An 18,407-nucleotide genomic window follows, 5' to 3' on the forward strand; every position below is an offset into this window, starting at 1 on the left:
CTGCGGTCCCCGAAGATGTGACCTTGACCCTGGCTCCCGGTTTTCCTGCTTACAGACCAGTTTTCCGGGGCTGCTTTTTTTTTTTAATATAAGTTGCGAATGAAGCTGTTTCCATGGAGCCGTTTGTTTTGGTTTAACCGTAAAGTTTTTTTTTTCATTTCCAATAAATACTGGTTTCTTAAGGCTGGTGGAAGAAATGACAACAAGTTGTGTGGCTTAAAACAACAGAAACTTATTCTCTCATGGTTCTGGAAGCCAGAACTCAGGTGTGGGCAGGAGGGGTTTCCTTGGAGGATCCCAATCCTTCCAGGGCCTTCTGCCTTCCCCACCCCAGCGTTCCCGGGCTTGTGGCCACGTCCCCTCCAGTCTCTGCCTTCACATGCACATGTGTCCCGTGTCCCAAATCCCCTCCTTTCTCTTACAAGGACACCAGTCACCGGATGTCGGGGGGCCCCAAATCTGGGATGGTTTCATCCTGAGAGCCTTAACTAATACATCCGGAAAGACCCGATTTTGAAATGAGGATGCGTTTCTGAGGCTCTGGACATGAATTTGGGGGGACACTACTTAACCCACCACAGCAGCCTTCTGTGTTTGTCCTAAAATTAGGGTCGTGGTAAATTTTGGCCTCGGCAACCAGCGCCCGGAGGTGACGCAGCATCTGACCTATGAGGCCGCCTCGCCGGCTTCTGAGTGACATTCGGCTCTGGTTCCTCTGCGCTCAGGGGCGCTCTTCCCCAGCCTCGTCCGAAGGCCAGCGAGGGGGGGGGGGCTCCCCACCTCCATAGCCATGCCTCGGCCCGCTCCTCTGGGCCCCACCAACCAACCCAACCACCGCCCCACAGAGCCCACACCTCAAACCCCGTCTTCCTCTTCCCTGGTGGAGGGCCCCCCACCATCTGAACGGGAGGCAAGCCCAGGGCCCAGAGACACCCCGCCCCTCCCCCTCACCTCCATCAGTGCCCCTCCCCCGTCACCTCCATCAGTGCCCCTCCCCCTCACCTCCATCAGTGCCCCCCCATCACCTCCATCAGTGCCCCTCCCCCTCACCTCCATCAGTGCCCCCCCATCACCTCCATCAGTGCCCCTCCCCCTCACCTCCATCAGTGCCCGCCCCCTCACCTCCATCAGTGCCCCTCCCCCTCACCTCCATCAGTGCCCCTCCCCCTCACGTCCATCAGTGCCCGCCCCCCGCCCTCCCCACCCCCCGTCACTTCAGGGAGTCCCGTCCCTCACCTCCACTGCCACCTGCACCCCAGCGGTGCGGCCTCCATCCACACAACCACAGCCACCTCGCCGCAGACGCCCTGAACCCAGGCCAGCCGCCCACTGACTTGCGAACCCGCCTGTGCTCCACGTAACTCCAGAGAGAGCTTTTCAGAACGCTCCCCTTGCCAGGCGCTGGCTTAGCGGCAACGCACGGCTCCACAAAGACGCCACTCCGCCCCGAGGCCCGGCCCTCAGCCACACCTCTGCCCCCAAGAACGCCGCGCTCGCCCGCGGCACGCCCCACACTCCGGCCGCGTGGCCCCCCTCCTCCCAGGGCTGTCGGGGACACGACAGGTGATGCAGGTGGTCACCAATGATAACCCGGCGGTGGCCCCCTTCCTGTGGGCCTGGCCTCCGGGGGCGGCTTCTCTGCACCCGGTTACAGTCCTGTCCCAGGCACGCTCCCCTTAGCAAGCTGCACCCATTTGCCTGACCAGGTCCAGGGCACCCATGACAGACGCTAAAAGGCCCAGAAGCTTCTGGCTCCAGGCTGGCAGCGGCCGTGGGGCTGCTCGTTAGCATCTGTGTCCCCAGGCTCCAGGGCGGGACAGGGTCTCTGGAGCCGAGTCTGAGCACGTCCGGCACGCAGAGGGTGCCAGGCGCAGAGGGGGCGCCCGATGCACGCCCAGCGCGCGGCAGGGATGAGACAAATGCTCGGAAAATGAAATCGTAAAATGCCAGGATTTCCCGGGTCCAAGCCATTGATTAATGCCTGCGCGGAATTATAAAAGCTACTAATTCGTGTATTTGATTCAAACGGTGTTGGGAAAATGCTGATGTAATGAACGAAGAATTACTTTTATAGTTAAACACGCGTTTTGGAGAAGAGGCCAGTGAGGACTCGGGAGTGTTGGGTGTTCAGACGGGCGAGGTGAGCCTGGGAAGCTCCTTCTGTCTGGGTTCTAGCACCTTCATTCAGGCCAAGCCCGGGTCTCCTACGGGCACTTCCCACAGCGGCCACCGCAGCTCATCTGTCTACACTGTAAGAATCTACCAACACTTTCTCTTAAATGTAGGTCCTATGCAGTGGGGTGCTGGCGAATCCTGAGAGCCGGCCCGGGTGAGGGGAGCCCCGACCTGCCCATTTCCCATTTCCACGGTGTGCACACCCCCTCGGTCAACTTCAAGCTACCACCTTGACATCACTGAGCACGAACTTGGAAGAGACGTGATAAAATAAGTTTTGTTTGTTTGAATCTATTTTCTGAGTTTTATTTACTTATTTTGAGAGAGAGAGAGAGAAAGAGAGAGCATGAGCAGGGGAGGGGCAGAAAGAGAGGGAGAGAGAATCCCAAGCAGGCTCTGCGCTGTCAGCGAGAGCCTGACGTGGGGCTTCAGCTCGCGAACTGTGCGATCATTTTCTGAGCTGAAATCAAGAGTTGGACGTTCAGCCAACTGAGCCACCAGGCGCCTGAGCCTCTGATTCCTAATTTTGGCTGCGGTCATGATCTCAGGGTCACGAGTTCAAGGGTCATGAGCTCTGCACTGAGGTTGGAGCCTGCTTAGGATTCTCTCTCTTTCTGTCTCTCTCTCTAACCTTCTCCCCCTCTGCCCCTCTCCTCCACCCGCATGCTCTAAGATGAAATGAAATGAAATGAAATGAAATGAAGTAATAAATAAAAATGATCTTACTTTAGGTAACTAACTCGGATCAGCCTTAGTGAGCCCCATATCTTTACCATCTGATACAGTTCTCATTAGAAACACTATTAAAATGAAACCCGCATGTTCTCAGACACACTTCCTGTCCAGAATTAACTTCATCGTTCCTTTCCTGGGAGTCCTCATTCAAGTCAAGTTCGGGCTTCTCACATCCTGACATCCTGCTCAGGGTCAGATGCTCGCTCTGGGTCATTCCGACTCTGAGGAGAATCTCCCCTCCTCCTGCCATGCACCCCCCCCCCCCCCCCCGCCACTGTGACGAGTGCCAGCCCCACCCCCACGCCAAGGATCGGGTTCACCTGGGCAAACCGATAGCCGCACTCAATAATGCATACAGTGAACCACAAGCCCCCCGCAGGTGAGGAACACAGGGCTCGGCCTCCTGGTCTTGGCCCCGGTGCAGAACCCCAAGCAGAAATTTGGGGAAGGACTCCCCTTAACAACGAAACAGAAGCTCCCAGGAGCCGAGGCCCCTCCAGCCCCCTCACCTGCAAGGGCTCACCTGCAAGGTGACTGCGGGGAACACGGGGTTACGGAGGGCAGTGAGGCCCGGCCATCGCTGCTACTCTAATCCCCAGACATGGGGACTCTGCTTTTTTTTTTTTCTTCGTTTTTTTAAGGTTTATTTTTAAGAGAGAGAGAGACAGAGCACAAGCAGGGAGAGGCAGACAGAGAGGGAGGGAGACACAGAATCGGAAGCAGGCTCCAGGCTGAGCTGTCAGCACAGAGCCCGACGCGGGGCTCGAACCCACGAACTTCGAGATCGTGACCCGAGCCGAAAGTCGGACTCTCGACCCACTGAGCCACCCAGGCGTCCCACATGGGGACCGTTCTAGTCACCATCTTGCAGATGAAGAAACGGAGGCCCAGCACCGTGTATAAAACGTATCATTTTTTGTATGTAACAAGCAAGTTCCTTAAAGATAAGGAGGATGGAGGAAAGAGAGGACGCCTGGGTCCGGGAGCCCGTGAACTGGGCTTTGCCGGAACGACTGGGGATCGTGGCCAGAGGGGCAGCGCGACCACTAGGCTCCAGCAGGGGCCCAAGCAGAGGGACGGGAGAGCCCTGGTCCTGGCCACCGGGACGTCACGGTCGGGAAGGATGTCTGTGCAAGAGGAAGGGGTAGCCGGGCACCTCGGTGTCACTGCACAGAGAGCAGGCAGGCAAGCAGGTGGCGTCGAGGTGGGGTGTGTGTGCGCATGTGTGAGATGTGTGTGTTGTGTAGGTGTGTCTCCGGGGTGTGATGTGTGTCTGTGTGTGTGTGGGGTGGAGGCTGTGTGACGGTCGTGGCAGGAGGGGCGAGGAGGTTCGGGGCTGGAACCAGGGCGAGGCTGATGTGAATCGGCACCTCCAAGACCAAGCTTCAGAACTTGCCCCGTGGCTGCTTCGGGCGGAGACCAGAGAGGTGACGGAGCCCCAGCCAGCCGGGAGAGGGGGGCACGGCCAGACAGAGACCCTCGGACCCTCCCGGACAGGAGGGGAAGGGCACGTACAAATTTGATGACTTAAGCTGCTCAGTAAATAAAGGGACAGTTCGCTCCCTCCTCGTCCTCAGCAACAGCCAAGGGCTTTGAACTAGAAAAACCAGTATTTTCGGGGCGCCTGGGTGGCTCAGTCGGTTAAGCGTCCGACTTCAGCCCGGGTCACGATCTCGCGGTCCGTGAGTTCGAGCCCCGCGTCGGGCTCTGGGCTGATGGCTCAGAGCCTGGAGCCTGCTTCCGATTCTGTGTCTCCCTCTCTCTCTGCCCCTCCCCCGTTCATGCTCTGTCTCTCTCTGTCTCAAAAATAAATAAACGTTAAAAAAAAAAATTAAAAAAAAAAAAAAAAACAGTATTTTCAAAGTCAGCGAGGGAAGAAGTCGGGTCTGAAGCACAAAAGACACTTTGGAGCTTGAAGTTGAGGCAGAATTAAAGATCGACAAGGCGCACGGAGGACAGAGCGTCCGGAGAGAGTGTAGGCCCCACAGTCACCAACACGGGACGGCTTCAGAGTCAGGTCCTCAGACACAAGGACACCGAACCTCAGTCCCCACCGTGGGTGTCAGGTTACTTTGCAAAGGTAAATCTTAACAAACAAGACGCGATCCAGCAGCGTGGTTCCTCGGGGGAAGCACAGAGACGGGAGACAAGGGACAGGGGACACTTGAGGGTCTCCGTCAGAAATGGTTAAGCACTGGGAAAACATGCCCATTCATCCTTCCACCCACCCAGGGCCTCGGCGGCCCCTTCTACCAAACACCCCCCTCAGGAGCAACACTGCTGCCCCGGGACAGAGGCTTCCTGAGCAAGCTCCCGGCCGGTGCCTCAGTTTCCCCCGCTGCAAATCCCTCCCCGAAGGCAGGACTTCTGTGTCTCGCCCTGGAACAACCCCTAGCACCCAGGAGGCTAGCATCAAGGTGAAATGTGCTAATTCTGCAAAGCTCTGAGCTGAGCACCTGGCAGGCTGGTACTGTGATTTCCCGGTTGTTAACCCGCTTCTTGGGACTAGGAGCCCCCCCTCCCCCACACTCCTTGTTTGACTTTCTCACCTCCCGGTGACTGGCTCTGCCCTGGAGCCTCCCCCTCCATGGGGCAAGGCTGCCAGGAAAGGCCTCTGCTGAGAGCCCAGACACCTGCCACCCACCCTCTCTGACCCCCCCCCCCCCGCCGGGAGGGAGGGGAAGCCGGAAGCCCAGACCTTGTCCAGGTTGGGCCTCCTCTGAGCCTTCTCGGATGACTTCATTATTGTCTTTGAAGCAATTTCCCAGAACTCCAGACACACCCATTCTTTTTTTTTTGAATATAAATAAAAAACGCATTCCAGCAGGAAAGGAAAACGATTCTGGCTTACCCACCTCTTTGGTTCTTCTTACCGGAGTCACCGACATGTTTGAGGGTTGAAACCCGGCTAACCGGAATAATCAGTGTGCATTCTAAACTCCCCGGGATGGAAAGGCGGCCCAGCCAGTGCCAGTCCCGAGCCACACCCGAGGACCCCTCCTTTTAGGAAAGGGGTGCTCTCCCCACCTTCCCACTCCTCACGCCCATCAGAGGGCGAAGGGCACAGAAAATAACCAACCCTCAAGTCAGCTAACCAGTGGCCCCGAAAAGACATGTGCAGGTTCCGACTTCCAGAAGCTGTGGGCATCGGTTCATAGGGCAAAGATGCCATGGAATTAAGGGTCCTGGGATGTGAGACCCGACGCGTATCACCCGGGTGAGCCCCCTGCCATCACATCTGTCCTCACGCGACAGGGGCCGGCTGTGCGAGGATGGAAGCAGAGATGGGAGCGGTGTGGCCACAAGCCCAGGGCCACCTGAGGCCACCAGGAGTTGCGGGAGACACGGAAGGGCCTTGCCAGGGTTATTTTAGACCCCCAGGTAAGCCCCAGGACACTGACGCAACCCTCCTCACGCCAAAGGAGACCGGCCAGATTCCGGAGCCATCTCTTCCTGGGGACAGTCGCCCACAGAAAGCCACAGCCCTTAAATCTTTCCGCATCTCCCTGAGCCTCAGTGGCCCAGGAGCTGCGCCCCCCAGCACGAGCCCGCTGTGGTGCCCCTGGCTGGCAGCGGCTGAGGACCCAGCAGGCACTAAATGAACACAGCGCGAGTAAACATCACAGGTCTCGGCTGCCAAAGCTGGTGGGAGGCCAACCAGAGGGCCCTGGACACCTGCCCGCACGTGGTGACCAGGCAGGGTCAGCTGAGCCGACCACCGGGGCCTGAGTGCCCAGGACACCACCATGGCCCCTTCAACAGGGCACTTCCAACCCCCTGGAGCAAAGTCACGGTCCCTCCGAGCCAGGGGACAGGCCAGGGATGTGGGCTTAGAACACCGGTGGCGGCTCAGGAGGTGTCCAGGCTCCAGAATGAGGCAGAGCCTGGCAGAGAGTCCTGACCCGCAGAGTCCGGCCCCCAGCCAGTCCTGATGGGACACAGACTTCATACTGCCCCGGGGCCTGAGCACACGCTGAGAAGTCACAGTCCCCACGGTGGGGCCATCCAGGGCCCCCCCGTGTGCCCTTCTGGGCCTGCAGCTGCCTCTGTCTACAATGTCTCAAGAGTGAGCCCCAAGATGACGTCTCAGACACAGAACTAGAATCTGGTTCTAATGACCCAGGATATCTGAGGGTAGGGGTGAGGGTGGGTGTGGGGAGGTCTCCTAGAGAGAAGACGTGCAGGTGGGGACAGGCGGGGGCCCTGTACCCCTTGGAGACAGAGGCATAGGGCCCCCCGGCCCAGGCAGAGTGGTGAGTGGGCTGGCCGTGCCACCACAGGGTGAGGGAGGGAGGGAAGGAGAGGGGAGGGCTGAGGGTCTGGGCACAGTCCTGTGACCTTGGGGAAGAACCTGCTGGCAGAAGGTGAACCCGGCAGCTGCATACCCCGAGGCTGGGAAGCGGTGTCCTCACCACCGAATCAGCTCAGAGGAAAACCGAGCCAGTTCTCAAACAGCAGCGTGTCCAAACTCAGCCAGAATGGTAACAGAAACCTCCGTCGTCCATACAAATAGCAGCTCAGCCCCCAGATGGTTCAAATTCCACTTCCTGCGTGGCACTAGAGACATGGGGCAGTTCCTTGGGACCCATCAATGTCCACAAAGGACATGTATTCTTTTTTTTCTCAATGCGTATTTCTTTTTGAGAGAGACAGAGACAGAACGTGAGTGGGGAGAGGCAGAGACAGAGGGAGACACAGAATCGGAAACAGGCTCCAGGCTCCGAGCCGTCAGCACAGAGCCCGATGCGGGGCTCGAATTCACGAACTGTGAGATCATGACCTGAACTGAAGTCGGAAGCTTAACCACGGGGCGCCTGGGCGGCTCAGTAGGTTAAGGGTCTGACTCTTGATGTCGGCTCAGGTCGTGATCTCACAGTTTCGTGAGTTCGAGCCCCACGTCGGGCTCTGCGCTGACAGCGTGGAGCCTGCTTGAGGTTCTCTGTCTCTGCCCCTTCCCCACTCACGCTCTCTCTGTCTCTCGAAATAAATACACTTAAAACAAATAGTACACTCAAGAACAAACAGGACCCTACGAGGAAGACTCAGCCAGGGCGGCCAAGGTGGGGGCGCACCCTGACGGTCTAGGTCCCGGGTCACAGCCAGGCCTCCCCTCTGACAGGCAGAGTGCGGAGGAAAGCCTTCCCCCTGCCCCCCGGGCTATCAAAGTCGCTGCCTTCTCAGGAATGCACCCCGTGGGCAGACGTTCATCTGTGATGATAAATCACCTCGTTCTCCGTGACGAGAAGATGCATGTATGGGAGGAGGGGGAGGCCTGCCAGCCCGCGTTAGCACGTAGCTGTGCTGTGAGAACTGGAGCTGGGCCAGCTCTCACACCAGCGGGACAGAGTCATAAATACCTCAGCGCCACCCCGTCCCCCCGAGTCCCCTCCAGCGCAGTGACAATAGCAGCAAAGGCACTGCTTTGAGCACCGAGCACCGTACAGAAGGAGCCTCCAGGACGCCTCCTCCGGCTACAGGGAGGAACAGGCCAGGCCAGTGAACCCCTGACCCCATCGTGTGTGCATGAGCACTTACTGAGCACCTTCTGTGTGCCCGGTGCTGTGGCCATCCAGTGCCGAGCAGGGGGCGGACGCGGGGAATGGGGACGAGAGGAGGGGACACGTGTGGAGGCAGGGAGGTGACATCCAGGAAGACCTGGGGGAACCTGCACTCATCACGCAGTCGGTGGCTCTGCGCTCCCGCAGACACGCTGGCGGGACCGCTGTCTGTGTGGGGCCGTCCTCGGCGCATGTGGGCAGCACGTGTGGCCTCCACCCCCCCCATCTGACCCCCTGCTGTCCCCGGGGGCAGAATCACCCCGGTTGGAAGGGCTGGGCCAGATACTGTGCTGCTCTGCACCTCGGTCTCTCCGCTTACAGACGGGGCCATGTTGCTGATGTGGGGACTGGCGTAACACATGTGGAATCATCTAGAACAGCACAGCGCACCGAAGGCTAGTGAATATTAGCCCTAAGTTACCGTTGTCCTGAGAGGCAGAGAAATGAGGGGATCACACCCAAGGTGAGAGCAGAGCAACCAACACATAAACACAGCACCGAGGAAGTTGGGAAACCTTCCAGAACCTTCCAGAGCAGGGGACGGCGCTGAGGCGGATTCTGAGGGAGGTGATGGCAGCAGGCAACAGGTGCAGAAGCGAGGATTAGGAAGAACGGGGCGGCGACCTTTGGGGGGTTTAGCCAAAACCAAACCCCGCTGTTTACGACCCAAGACACCGAGGGGCCGAGAACAGACGTCTGCCAAGTTCTAGAGGAAATAAGGACGGCGACCATGACGCCTTCAGCCATAATGTCCTGCTGCTCTCAGAGTGGGGTCACTTGCGGACCCCGACTACCGCCCCAGCGCACAGCCCTCCATCGCTGGGGCCTCGGTCCTTCTCTCAGGCCAGCATGGATTAAGAAAATGCAGGATTGCTGCTGGGGGTGTTTTCTCCAGCACCAAATTCAGGAAGCTTCGCCTGACATTAACTGACACCTTCCTTCACCCAGCCCGTCTCCTGTCCATCGGCAGCACAGGAAGCCGGGGTCCTCCGGGGGCCTTGGGCCGCTTCCAACTTCCCCACGGCGGCCTGGGCTCGGCTTACCCAGGAGCAAGTAACAAAACCCCCTCGACGACAAGGCAGCCTTCAGCACCAGCAAATGAACGCAATTACCTCCTGCAAGAGGAGGGGGGCTTCAAAGGGAGAAAGGGAGAGACGGAGGAAGGGGGACTGAGTCCAAACAATCAGTCTGGGCCTGTCTTATCTCCAAGGGAAACACAGATGATGACTTCAGGGCCAGAGACACTCAGATGAGTCCCACGCCAATCATGGCCTCTCAGCGGATCTTCTGACACGCGGGGCCGTTTCCGGTCATTATTTCCCTAGCAATGACTCCCGTGATGAAAACGAAATCTAAGAACTTTGGAAGTCCCTTCCATGCAGCAGGTCGATCCCTCTTCGGAGAGAATCCACGGGTCCCTAGCAGCCACGGTTTACCCAGCCCAGACACGGCCCTGGGCTTACGTCCGGGACTTCTGGAACCCAGGCCTGCTGCTGTGGCCCCCGAGGAGAAGCTGGTCTCCCCGCTCACCTTAGACCCCATCCTAGGCCTCCCTCAGAGCGCAGAGGGTGCCTGAGGGACTGTCCCCTGCCAGGTCCCCACTGCCACGTGCCTTGATCAGTGAAAGGGCCAGTCACGCAGACAACCCAAGGTGCCCCACCCGACTGGGCAGGGGCAGGTCTGATGTGTGCAGTGGCCGGGCATACAGTAGGCACTCCATTAATACTCAGGGGGCAAGGGAGTAATTGAACGCCAGCTGAGTCCCTAGAGCACACCAGCCCTTTCCCAGGGTCAAGAGCCACAGCATCACCACTTGAAGTCACGGGAGGAAGCACTCCCCGTCTAGGCCACGGGCAAGGGAGGGGGGAGGGGACAGCAGCTCACGGGGGAGGCCTCCCCGTCACCAGTGCTGGCACACCTGGTCAGCGGCTTCAGGAGAAGCCGAGAGCCCAGCTCATCATGGTGATCGGGGAAGGAGAGGTCGGGGCACGCCGGGACCGTGTGGTGAGCGCCCATTACAACCCAGGGCAGGGAGGAGTGGGGGAGAGGGGAGCCTGGTCCAGGACTGTGGGCACAGCCAGAGCCCCGACAACGTAGGCAGGAACTGCGGGGGCAGGGATCTCCTGAGCCTCCCGTCCGGGCCCACCACCACGCCCCAGTATAGCCAGGAATCCAGGGTTAACACTCCGAGCCAGCGGGGCAGACCTTTCTGGAGCCCCACAAAACAGACGGACAGCCAGCCAGCCACAAACAGGCATGGGGAGGAGGGGAGGACACAGGGCAGGCGGTCAGGTGCCTTTCTTGCCACGCCGTACTCCGGATTATAACCAGGCTGGGGCTCAGACACGGTAAACCCCCACCTCCTCAGGCTGCCAAACGGCCTCTCTCTGGCGCCTTTCCTCCTCTTCTGACTCAGAGCGCCAGGCACGGCCGTCTTCCTCCCACTGTGCCCCCCACCCTGGGTTTACTCTTCCTGCTTAACACACACCGGCTAATGCCGTAAACCCCTGTGCTAAGCTCCATAAACTGTGCCACGTCCCACACAAGCAGATAATGATTTTTCAGCTGTTTATACTAAACAGGATAACTGGGGCCACAGTCCATATGGGAATCACGAAGCTACGTCCGGTATGAATGAGGTCCCACCTAATCCTAGACGGCTTCCCCAAAACGCCAGACCGCTCTCAGGCCACCAGAAACTTGTTTTTCAAAGGGGCCACGATCTTGGGCAACACGCGATCGAAGGCCAAGGCCAGGACGTGCGCATCCGTGCTGCTCTGACTACCTATTTCTAAACACCCACCGCCGGCTGCCTGGGGAGCAATTCGTCTTCGCGACGAGTCAGGACGTCTCAGGGCAAGTGTACGTTCAAGGCGGAGGAGACGTAACCTCTACAGCGACCACCGGGCGTGAAACACCAACACCGGCTCTCCAGACCCGCGTGATCAGCGGCTCATGATCTCCATCCCAGTCACACTGTTTACAAGTAGCCAATTAAACCCGAAGCCCGGAATGAAGTGCCTCCAACCTGAAGCCACCTAAGGAAGCGCGTGTCATCTCCCGCACGTGGGTTTTCAGGTGGCCCTCACGCCGTCATCGCTCTCGGAAAGAGGGCGACTCCAGTCACACGCGGTCAACAGGGACCTGGGAGGGCTCGTCAGGAAGCCTGCCTGCCTCCCGCCCGCCTGCCCGCCGGCTAAGGAGGTGCGGCTCCCGGCGACACCGCCAAGGCCACGGACTGGCGCCGGGCAGGGGAGTGGACCGAGGGAGCCGGCGAGGGCCCCCCCGCGTGCGACCCCGCCCGGGGCCCGGGGAGCGACACGTACCCGTGAAATCCTGCAGACACTCGCAGGTGTAACCGCCCTCGCGGCTGCGACAGCGGCCGTGGGTGCCGCAGGGGCTGGAGTAGCACAGGTCGATCTCCGTCTCGCAGGAGTCGCCCGTGAAGCCGGGCGGGCAGCGGCAGCGCAGCCCGTTGATGGGGTGGATGGGCCGGAAGAGCACAGTGGTGGAGCTGATGAAGGGCGCCGAGCTGTCGAACTTGAGCACGGACACACATTTCATGTAGTTCTCGCAGGGCTCCCGCAGGCAGATGTTGTCGTCGAAGGGCAGCACGCGCTGGGCGGACACGGCCGTCAGCAGCGTGCGGTTCAGGTAGATCTGCTCCTGCAGGTCCTCCGACGGGAAGAACTTGTCCCGGACGCCGCCGGGGAGCAAGGCCGAGAAGGTCACGTTCAGGATGTTGGAGCTGACGTCCGTGTCGTTCTGGATGTTGAAGACGAAGACGTCGTCCTTGGTGGTAGACAGCACCGTGGCCACGCCCTCCACGAAGAGGGACAGCAGCGGGGAGAGGAACTTCTCCTGTGACATGTTCTCCAGGCGGACGGTGATGCTGTTGGTCAGCATATCGTCCGTGATGATGGTGACCCGCAGGGTGCAGAGCGCGACGACACTGTGGATGCCATCTGTGGACACAAGGAGGGTCGGGGTCACTCGGGGTCCGGGTCCCCGCCAGCCCCACCCGGGCACGGCCGGCCGAAGCGAGCCCCACGCCCCGCCCCCACCGCGACCGCCGCCTTGACCCCTGCCTTCCGGGCCCCCCATTCCTCTCCCTCCACACCCGGCTTCCCAAAGCACAGCTCCCGTTGAGTCTGTCTTGCTCGAAAGAACCCCACAGACCCCCAACCACTCAGCAGGACATCCCGGGGCCACCGCCACCTGGGTCCCCCGCCTCGCACCCTCTGCCCCAGACGCGTGGGGCCACTGAGCCCCCTTCTACCACCTCTGCACCCGTCTCAGACCCCGGGAGCCCCCACTCCGATCCCACCCGCCCGCAGCCCAGCCCAGACCCCACAGCGTCTAGGATGCTGCCGTCCAGGTACGGCCTTGGTCCACGCCACGTTGAAGGGTTTTCTGTGCTGAGCTGCACCCTATTCATCCCTACGTGCCCAGCACACGGCGGACGCTCGGCAAATGCTGCTTTACAAAGACACGTACAAGACAGGGCTGCACCTCACCCGACAAGGGTCAGCCAACCATGAAACCAGCTACTTAGGATTTTGCGAGACGGGAAAGGGATGGGATGTTTTGGTTAGGCCGTTCTAAGCCCAGAATCAGGGGAGTCCCCCAAGGGCTGGCCCCAGGGGCTCTCCCCAGGGTGGTTGTGGGGTGGGACCATCGGCCTTCCCGGCATCCTGACAGGTGCAAGCACCCCCACCCAGGGGGTTTTCACCTGCCTCCCAGGCCCTGCCTCAAATGTGCTATGGGACCCTGAGAAAAACCCAGCAAAGTTCATATCCCTCTGGCTCAGCTCAGATTCTGGGTCCCTGTACCTGTGCCCCCAACGAGCACACCCCCATGGGGCACAGGGCCATCTGTGCAGGCCAGTGAGCCCCTGCCAGGCAAGGACCCTCTCCCACCCTCTCGCAGCCCACGCCTGACGGGCCTCCCCCGCCGAGGGGCAGGAGCCATGGCGGGGGGCCCTTCCCCGCTTGTTTCCAGGAAGCCGGGACCACTGACAGGGCAGGTCAAATGACGCAATCTGGAGGCCACCTTGTTGCCGTGGCCCCAGCACAGTCCCCACGGAGGCACAAAGCCTAAACCCACGGGGAACAGAGGCATCGAGGCTTCTGCGCACTGGGCCTGTTTTCCTCGGGCCCTTGAGAGCCACAAGCCACTTTGGGAGGGACCCCGAGTCACAAAACCTGTCCACACAAGAAAACGTAACTGCTCCCGAGGTCACAGTGCTCCCGGGTACTCCCTCTGACGACCACAGCAAACCTGAGATCCTGAGAAAATCGGCATCGCCCCTGGAGGGGAGCCCAGTTCACCCCAGCGAAGGCACTGCTGCTCAGCAAGCTGGGCACGGGGTGCCGTCACTGCTCCGTCCAGTCCCCATGAAAACCCAGCAGGGCCGAAGTCGACAGTGGAAATGATACTGGCATCGCCTCGGGGTGGGGAGCCCGTGAGGCGAGGGCTCGTTCTGGCTACAGCTTCAACGGAGCACAAATGGACTGGAGTCAGTGGCCAGACATGCCCGCCGGTCCCGTGCAAAGGGCCGGGGGCCAGAACAGTCAGGAGGAGTAAAGTAAGGCAAAAGAAAGTGGCAAAGCACGTTGTGGCAGAGCGCTGTCCTTTCTCCCCAACCCCACATGCAGGTCGGTTCCCCCCAAGAGGAGCATCTATTCCCCTCCCTGGAATGTGGGTTGGACCTGTAGCAGTCTGGGGTCCCCCTCCCACTGCGGTCATCCTACAATGCCCCCCTCATCATGCCACTCCCTCAGGGCCCCCAGGGGCTTCCAGAATAAAACACACACCTCTTACCCCATCTGGTGGTCCTCCGTGTCCCCATCACCCTCCACCTGCCACCCCGCTCCCTCTTCCTGCCCCAGGGCCTTTGCACACTTTGTCTTCTGCCTAGAGCACCGCCCTCCTTGTTGGCTGGGGGCGGGGGTGCTTCCTCGGCCATCCAGGCCTCAGCTGAATGTCTCTCATCACAGGGGACCTCCAAGTCCCCCATCCATGCTCTGCCACCGCCCTACTTTCCCCACCCAGAAGTGGCATAACCTGATTTTTTGCGGTTTACATCTCTCCCTCCGTGAGCCCCTGAGGACTGAGAACCTGCGGGTCTTGACCCGCTGCACCAGCTGCTGGCACTCAGAAGCTGCCAGATAAACATTCGTGGGGGGGGGGGGGACACAGGGAGGGAGGGGCAGGGAAGAAGGATGATTTCCAGTCTCACCTCTCAACCCCAAGACACATGTGCACAAACAGCATCCGAAACCCCATTTTCCCATCGAAGCTATTTTTTTGGTGAGGTCTTCTTCTTTGTTTCCCTTTCTAGCTTTCCTCTCTCCTTCTTTCTTTCCTCCCTCCCTCCCTTCTCTTCCCTTCCTTCCTTCCTTCCCTCCCTTTCCATATGCCCACAATAATAACACAAGATACTGGGTATCGTTTGCTTACTTTCTGGTGGCACGTATTACGAAAACATCCTTTTCATCTTAAACCACCCACCCGCGGGCAGCCAGGAGGGCACCGCACTGAGGAATGCCCACGAACAGGGAGCCACGTTCCAAGAACAGACATCTCCACTCAGGGACAGAGCGGGAACGTGGCCAGAAAATAGCATTAACTATTAACTAACGTCGCACGTGCTGGTAAACAAAACGTGTGCCTTATGTGGATCTCACGGTCAGCTTCTTTAAGACCAGGGATCCTCCTGGACACCCCAGGTTCTGGGAGACAACGGCCTTGCCTTGAACTTATGTCGTCTGGGCTGGATTCCTAGGCCGCCACAGGCACCTGACTGCCCGTACATGGGGCCCGTGGAGACCAAATGGGCTGTCCCAACCACAGGGCGCCGCCTGCTAAACCACAGCGGTGACAGCGGGGCAGATCTGACAGCAGGATGCTAGGGGAAAAATTAGTTACTTTCTTACACAGACCAAAAGAAGCTATTGTACATGAGCCCAGAGATCTATCGGGAAGGAGAGCAAAGTATCTGTGATGTTGACAGTGGTTCTGCCTGAGCCGCTGAATTTGCTTTAAACCAATTTTTATTTTGTTGTATTTTTAAATTTTTTTCAATGTTTATTTTTGAGAGAGACAGAGCATCAGTGGGGGATGGCAGAGAGACAGGGAGACAAAGAATCAGAAGCAGGCTCCAGGCTGTCAGCACAGAGCCCGACGTGGGGCTTGAACCCACAAACCGCGAGATCATGACCTGAGCCGAAGTCGGATGCTCAACTGACTAAGCCAGTCAGGTGCCCCTATTTTACTTTTAAAGTTTATTTATTTATTTTGAGAGAGACAGGGAGAGAGTGCCTAGAGGAGGGGCAGAGAGAGAGGGGGAGGGAGGGAGGGAGGGAGGGAGGGAGAGAGAGAGAGAGAGAGAGAGAGAGAGAGAGAGAATCCCAAGCTGGCTTCTGCACTGTCAGCTCAGAGCCCGACATGGGACTCAAACCCACGAACCGTGAGATCATGACCTGAGCTGAAATCGAGTCAGACGCTCCCGGGCACCCCTGGATTTTTATTTTAGAACGGTTTTAGATTTACAGCAAAACTGAGAAGACAGTACAGAGTTCCCATACACCCGGCACTCAGTTTCCCCTATTACTGACTCTATTACATGAGTTCCTTAGTTTCACCTCCTGCCCTTTTCCTGGTCTAGGACCCCGTCCAGGCCCCCATCCAGGACCCCACACGACAGTTAGCTGTCACGTCTCCTTAGCTCCTCTGGGCTGGGACAGCTTCTCTGACTCCCCTTGCTTTGGACGACCCTGACACTTTTTTTTTTTTAATTTTTTTTAAAGTTTATTTATTATTGAGAGAGAGAGCATGAACAGGGGAGGGACAGAGAGAGAGGGAGACACAGAATCCGAAGCAGGCTCCAGGCTCCAAGCTGTCAGCACAGAGCCCGACGCGGGGCTTGAACCCATGAACCGCGAGATCATGACCTGAGCCCAAGTCGGACAGTCAGCCGACTGAGCCCCCCAGGCGCCCCAACGACCCTGACCCTTTTGAGGGCTGAGAGGTCCTAGGAATGTCAGGTTGCTGATATCCGGTGACTTTTACTTTCCTCTCTATACTTCCCCGTATCTTTTTATTTCCCTGCAAGCACATCCATCGGGTTTATCGTTCAAAAGCCCCTTTTTATTCCGGAAGGCACGGAGCTTGCCGGGGGCTCTCCCCAGCCTGTGCCGCAGGCATTTCTTCCACGGCTGTGAACGACAGCTTCAAGCCAGGGTCGCGGCGCCCCCAGATCCGGCCAGTGCCATTTCCGCTGCTTTCCTTGGCAAACGCGAGTCGCCTCGCTGTCCCCGAGACACAGCAGGAGAGAGACAGAACAGATGGCCAGAACGTGCCACGGCTGCGGGACGCTCACCGGCCGCGTTTCCCGCAAAGCCATCGGCAAGGCGAGAGCCTCACGGGTCTCCACGGGGGTCCGGGCCTGTCCACCCCTCTGGCTTTGCTGGAGAGGTTCACCGTCCTCTACGATCACGTCCCTTGTGGCGGGCCCAGACGCTGCGGGGAGAGGTCACGCCGCGGCCTTCAAGGAGCCGGGGGCCTGTTGGGGACACGGGACGGAGCCGCGTTTGCGAGACTTGATGCCAGGGCGCCCCCGGGAGGCGGCGGGGAGGTGGGTGTCCACGGAGGGACGGCAGTCGTCGCGCAGTTGGAGACGAAACAACTTCTTGGCACACGAAGCGAACAAGAGGCAAGGCCTGGCATGTCATTGGCAGAAGGGTGCGTCAGTGTCCTGGGTGCCGCAGGCTACGCGGCTTACACCGCACTTATCCTCGGTCTGGAGGCCAGAAGTCTGAGGTCGAGGTGTCACGGGCTGGTTGCACAGGGAGGCTCTATGGGAGAGTCTCTCCCAGCGGCCGGGGGGCCGAGCCACTCCTTGGCCGGCAGGTGCACCTCACCGATCTTCGCCTGGTCGGCCTGGGGCCTCCTCCCCATGTGGGTCTGTGTCCAGAGTCCCCTCGCCGGTCGTTGGCCGAGGGCCCACTCCGAGCCACGGTGACCTCCTCTCAAAGCTTACCTGGTCACATCTGCACAGACCCTGTCTCCAAAAAACACCGCATCCGGAGGTTCCCGGTGAGCTTGACCTTGAGGGCACGCTGGTCCGCCCGGGACAGACGGACACGTAGGGTGGGGGGAAACAGGGCTCCAGAGGCAGATGGAGGTCCTCAGTGCCGCTGGCCTCTGGGGTGGACGCAGGAGAAACACCCTCACGGAGTGAGTGGTCCGTGCACACATGGGGCCCCACCGCTGCCTTCTAACGTCTTGCCCAGTACTACCCCTTCAGTCTTTGTCACAGCCTGCGAGGGACACCCCTGCTGGCCCTCCACAGATGAGGACACGGAGGAGCAAAGAGGCTGACCAGCAAGCCCAGCCGAGGTCCCCTGGGCAGCAAGAGGCAGGCCCGGACTGACTGGCCTCAACCCCTACCGATGGTGGATGGGGGCCCGGAGGACTGTTCACCTGGCCTGGGAGGACCTCCCAAGCACACAGAGGAGGAGAAGGCACTTTCTGAACACACGGGGCCTTGGGGACAGGCAGCTGAAGACAAAGCCGGTGCCAAGAGGGGTCGAGGCCACCCCACCCCAATGCACGCCTCGGGCTCAGGGAGACACCCCCGGTTCCCACGGCAACGCCCTGCCAGGCCTGAAGGGCACAGCCGGAGCCCCAGGGCCCTGGTTGCCAGTCCAGCAGGTTTGAGACAAAGGCTGTGTGCCGTCCCTCATCCTGCCCCCCTTCTCCTGAGGCCTCACAACAGGTAGGGCTGCTCGGGGCTCCCACCCGAAGCCGGGGGACTTTGAAGTGGTTTTCAGGAGCCTCCCTAGCGGCGTTGGCCGTGTCTCTGAGGCCAGACTGAGGGCAGACAAGAGGGGTGTTGTGTTGCCCTGCTACCCGGAGGGCGTCCGGCTTCTCCTC

At 59.5% G+C, this 18,407-nt stretch overlaps 1 protein-coding gene and 1 long non-coding RNA gene across 2 annotated transcripts in view; one reads left to right on the forward strand and one right to left on the reverse strand.

Annotated features, from left to right (window-relative positions):
- CELSR1 (cadherin EGF LAG seven-pass G-type receptor 1) overlaps positions 1-18,407 on the reverse strand; it is a 135,968-nt gene that overhangs the window by 70,291 nt on the left and 47,270 nt on the right. The window contains exon 2 of the mRNA XM_030320940.1: positions 11,795-12,433. Coding sequence (XP_030176800.1) covers positions 11,795-12,433 — 639 coding nt within the window. The remainder of the gene's footprint in view (positions 1-11,794; positions 12,434-18,407) is intronic.
- On the forward strand, positions 12,376-15,059 carry LOC115517881. Its single transcript, XR_003970106.1, has 3 exons — positions 12,376-12,435; positions 14,049-14,050; positions 15,045-15,059. It is a non-coding gene; the product is annotated as an uncharacterized LOC115517881 (long non-coding RNA).

Source organism: Lynx canadensis, chromosome B4 (genome assembly GCF_007474595.2).
Source record: "Lynx canadensis isolate LIC74 chromosome B4, mLynCan4.pri.v2, whole genome shotgun sequence".
Lineage (NCBI taxonomy): Eukaryota > Metazoa > Chordata > Mammalia > Carnivora > Felidae > Lynx > Lynx canadensis.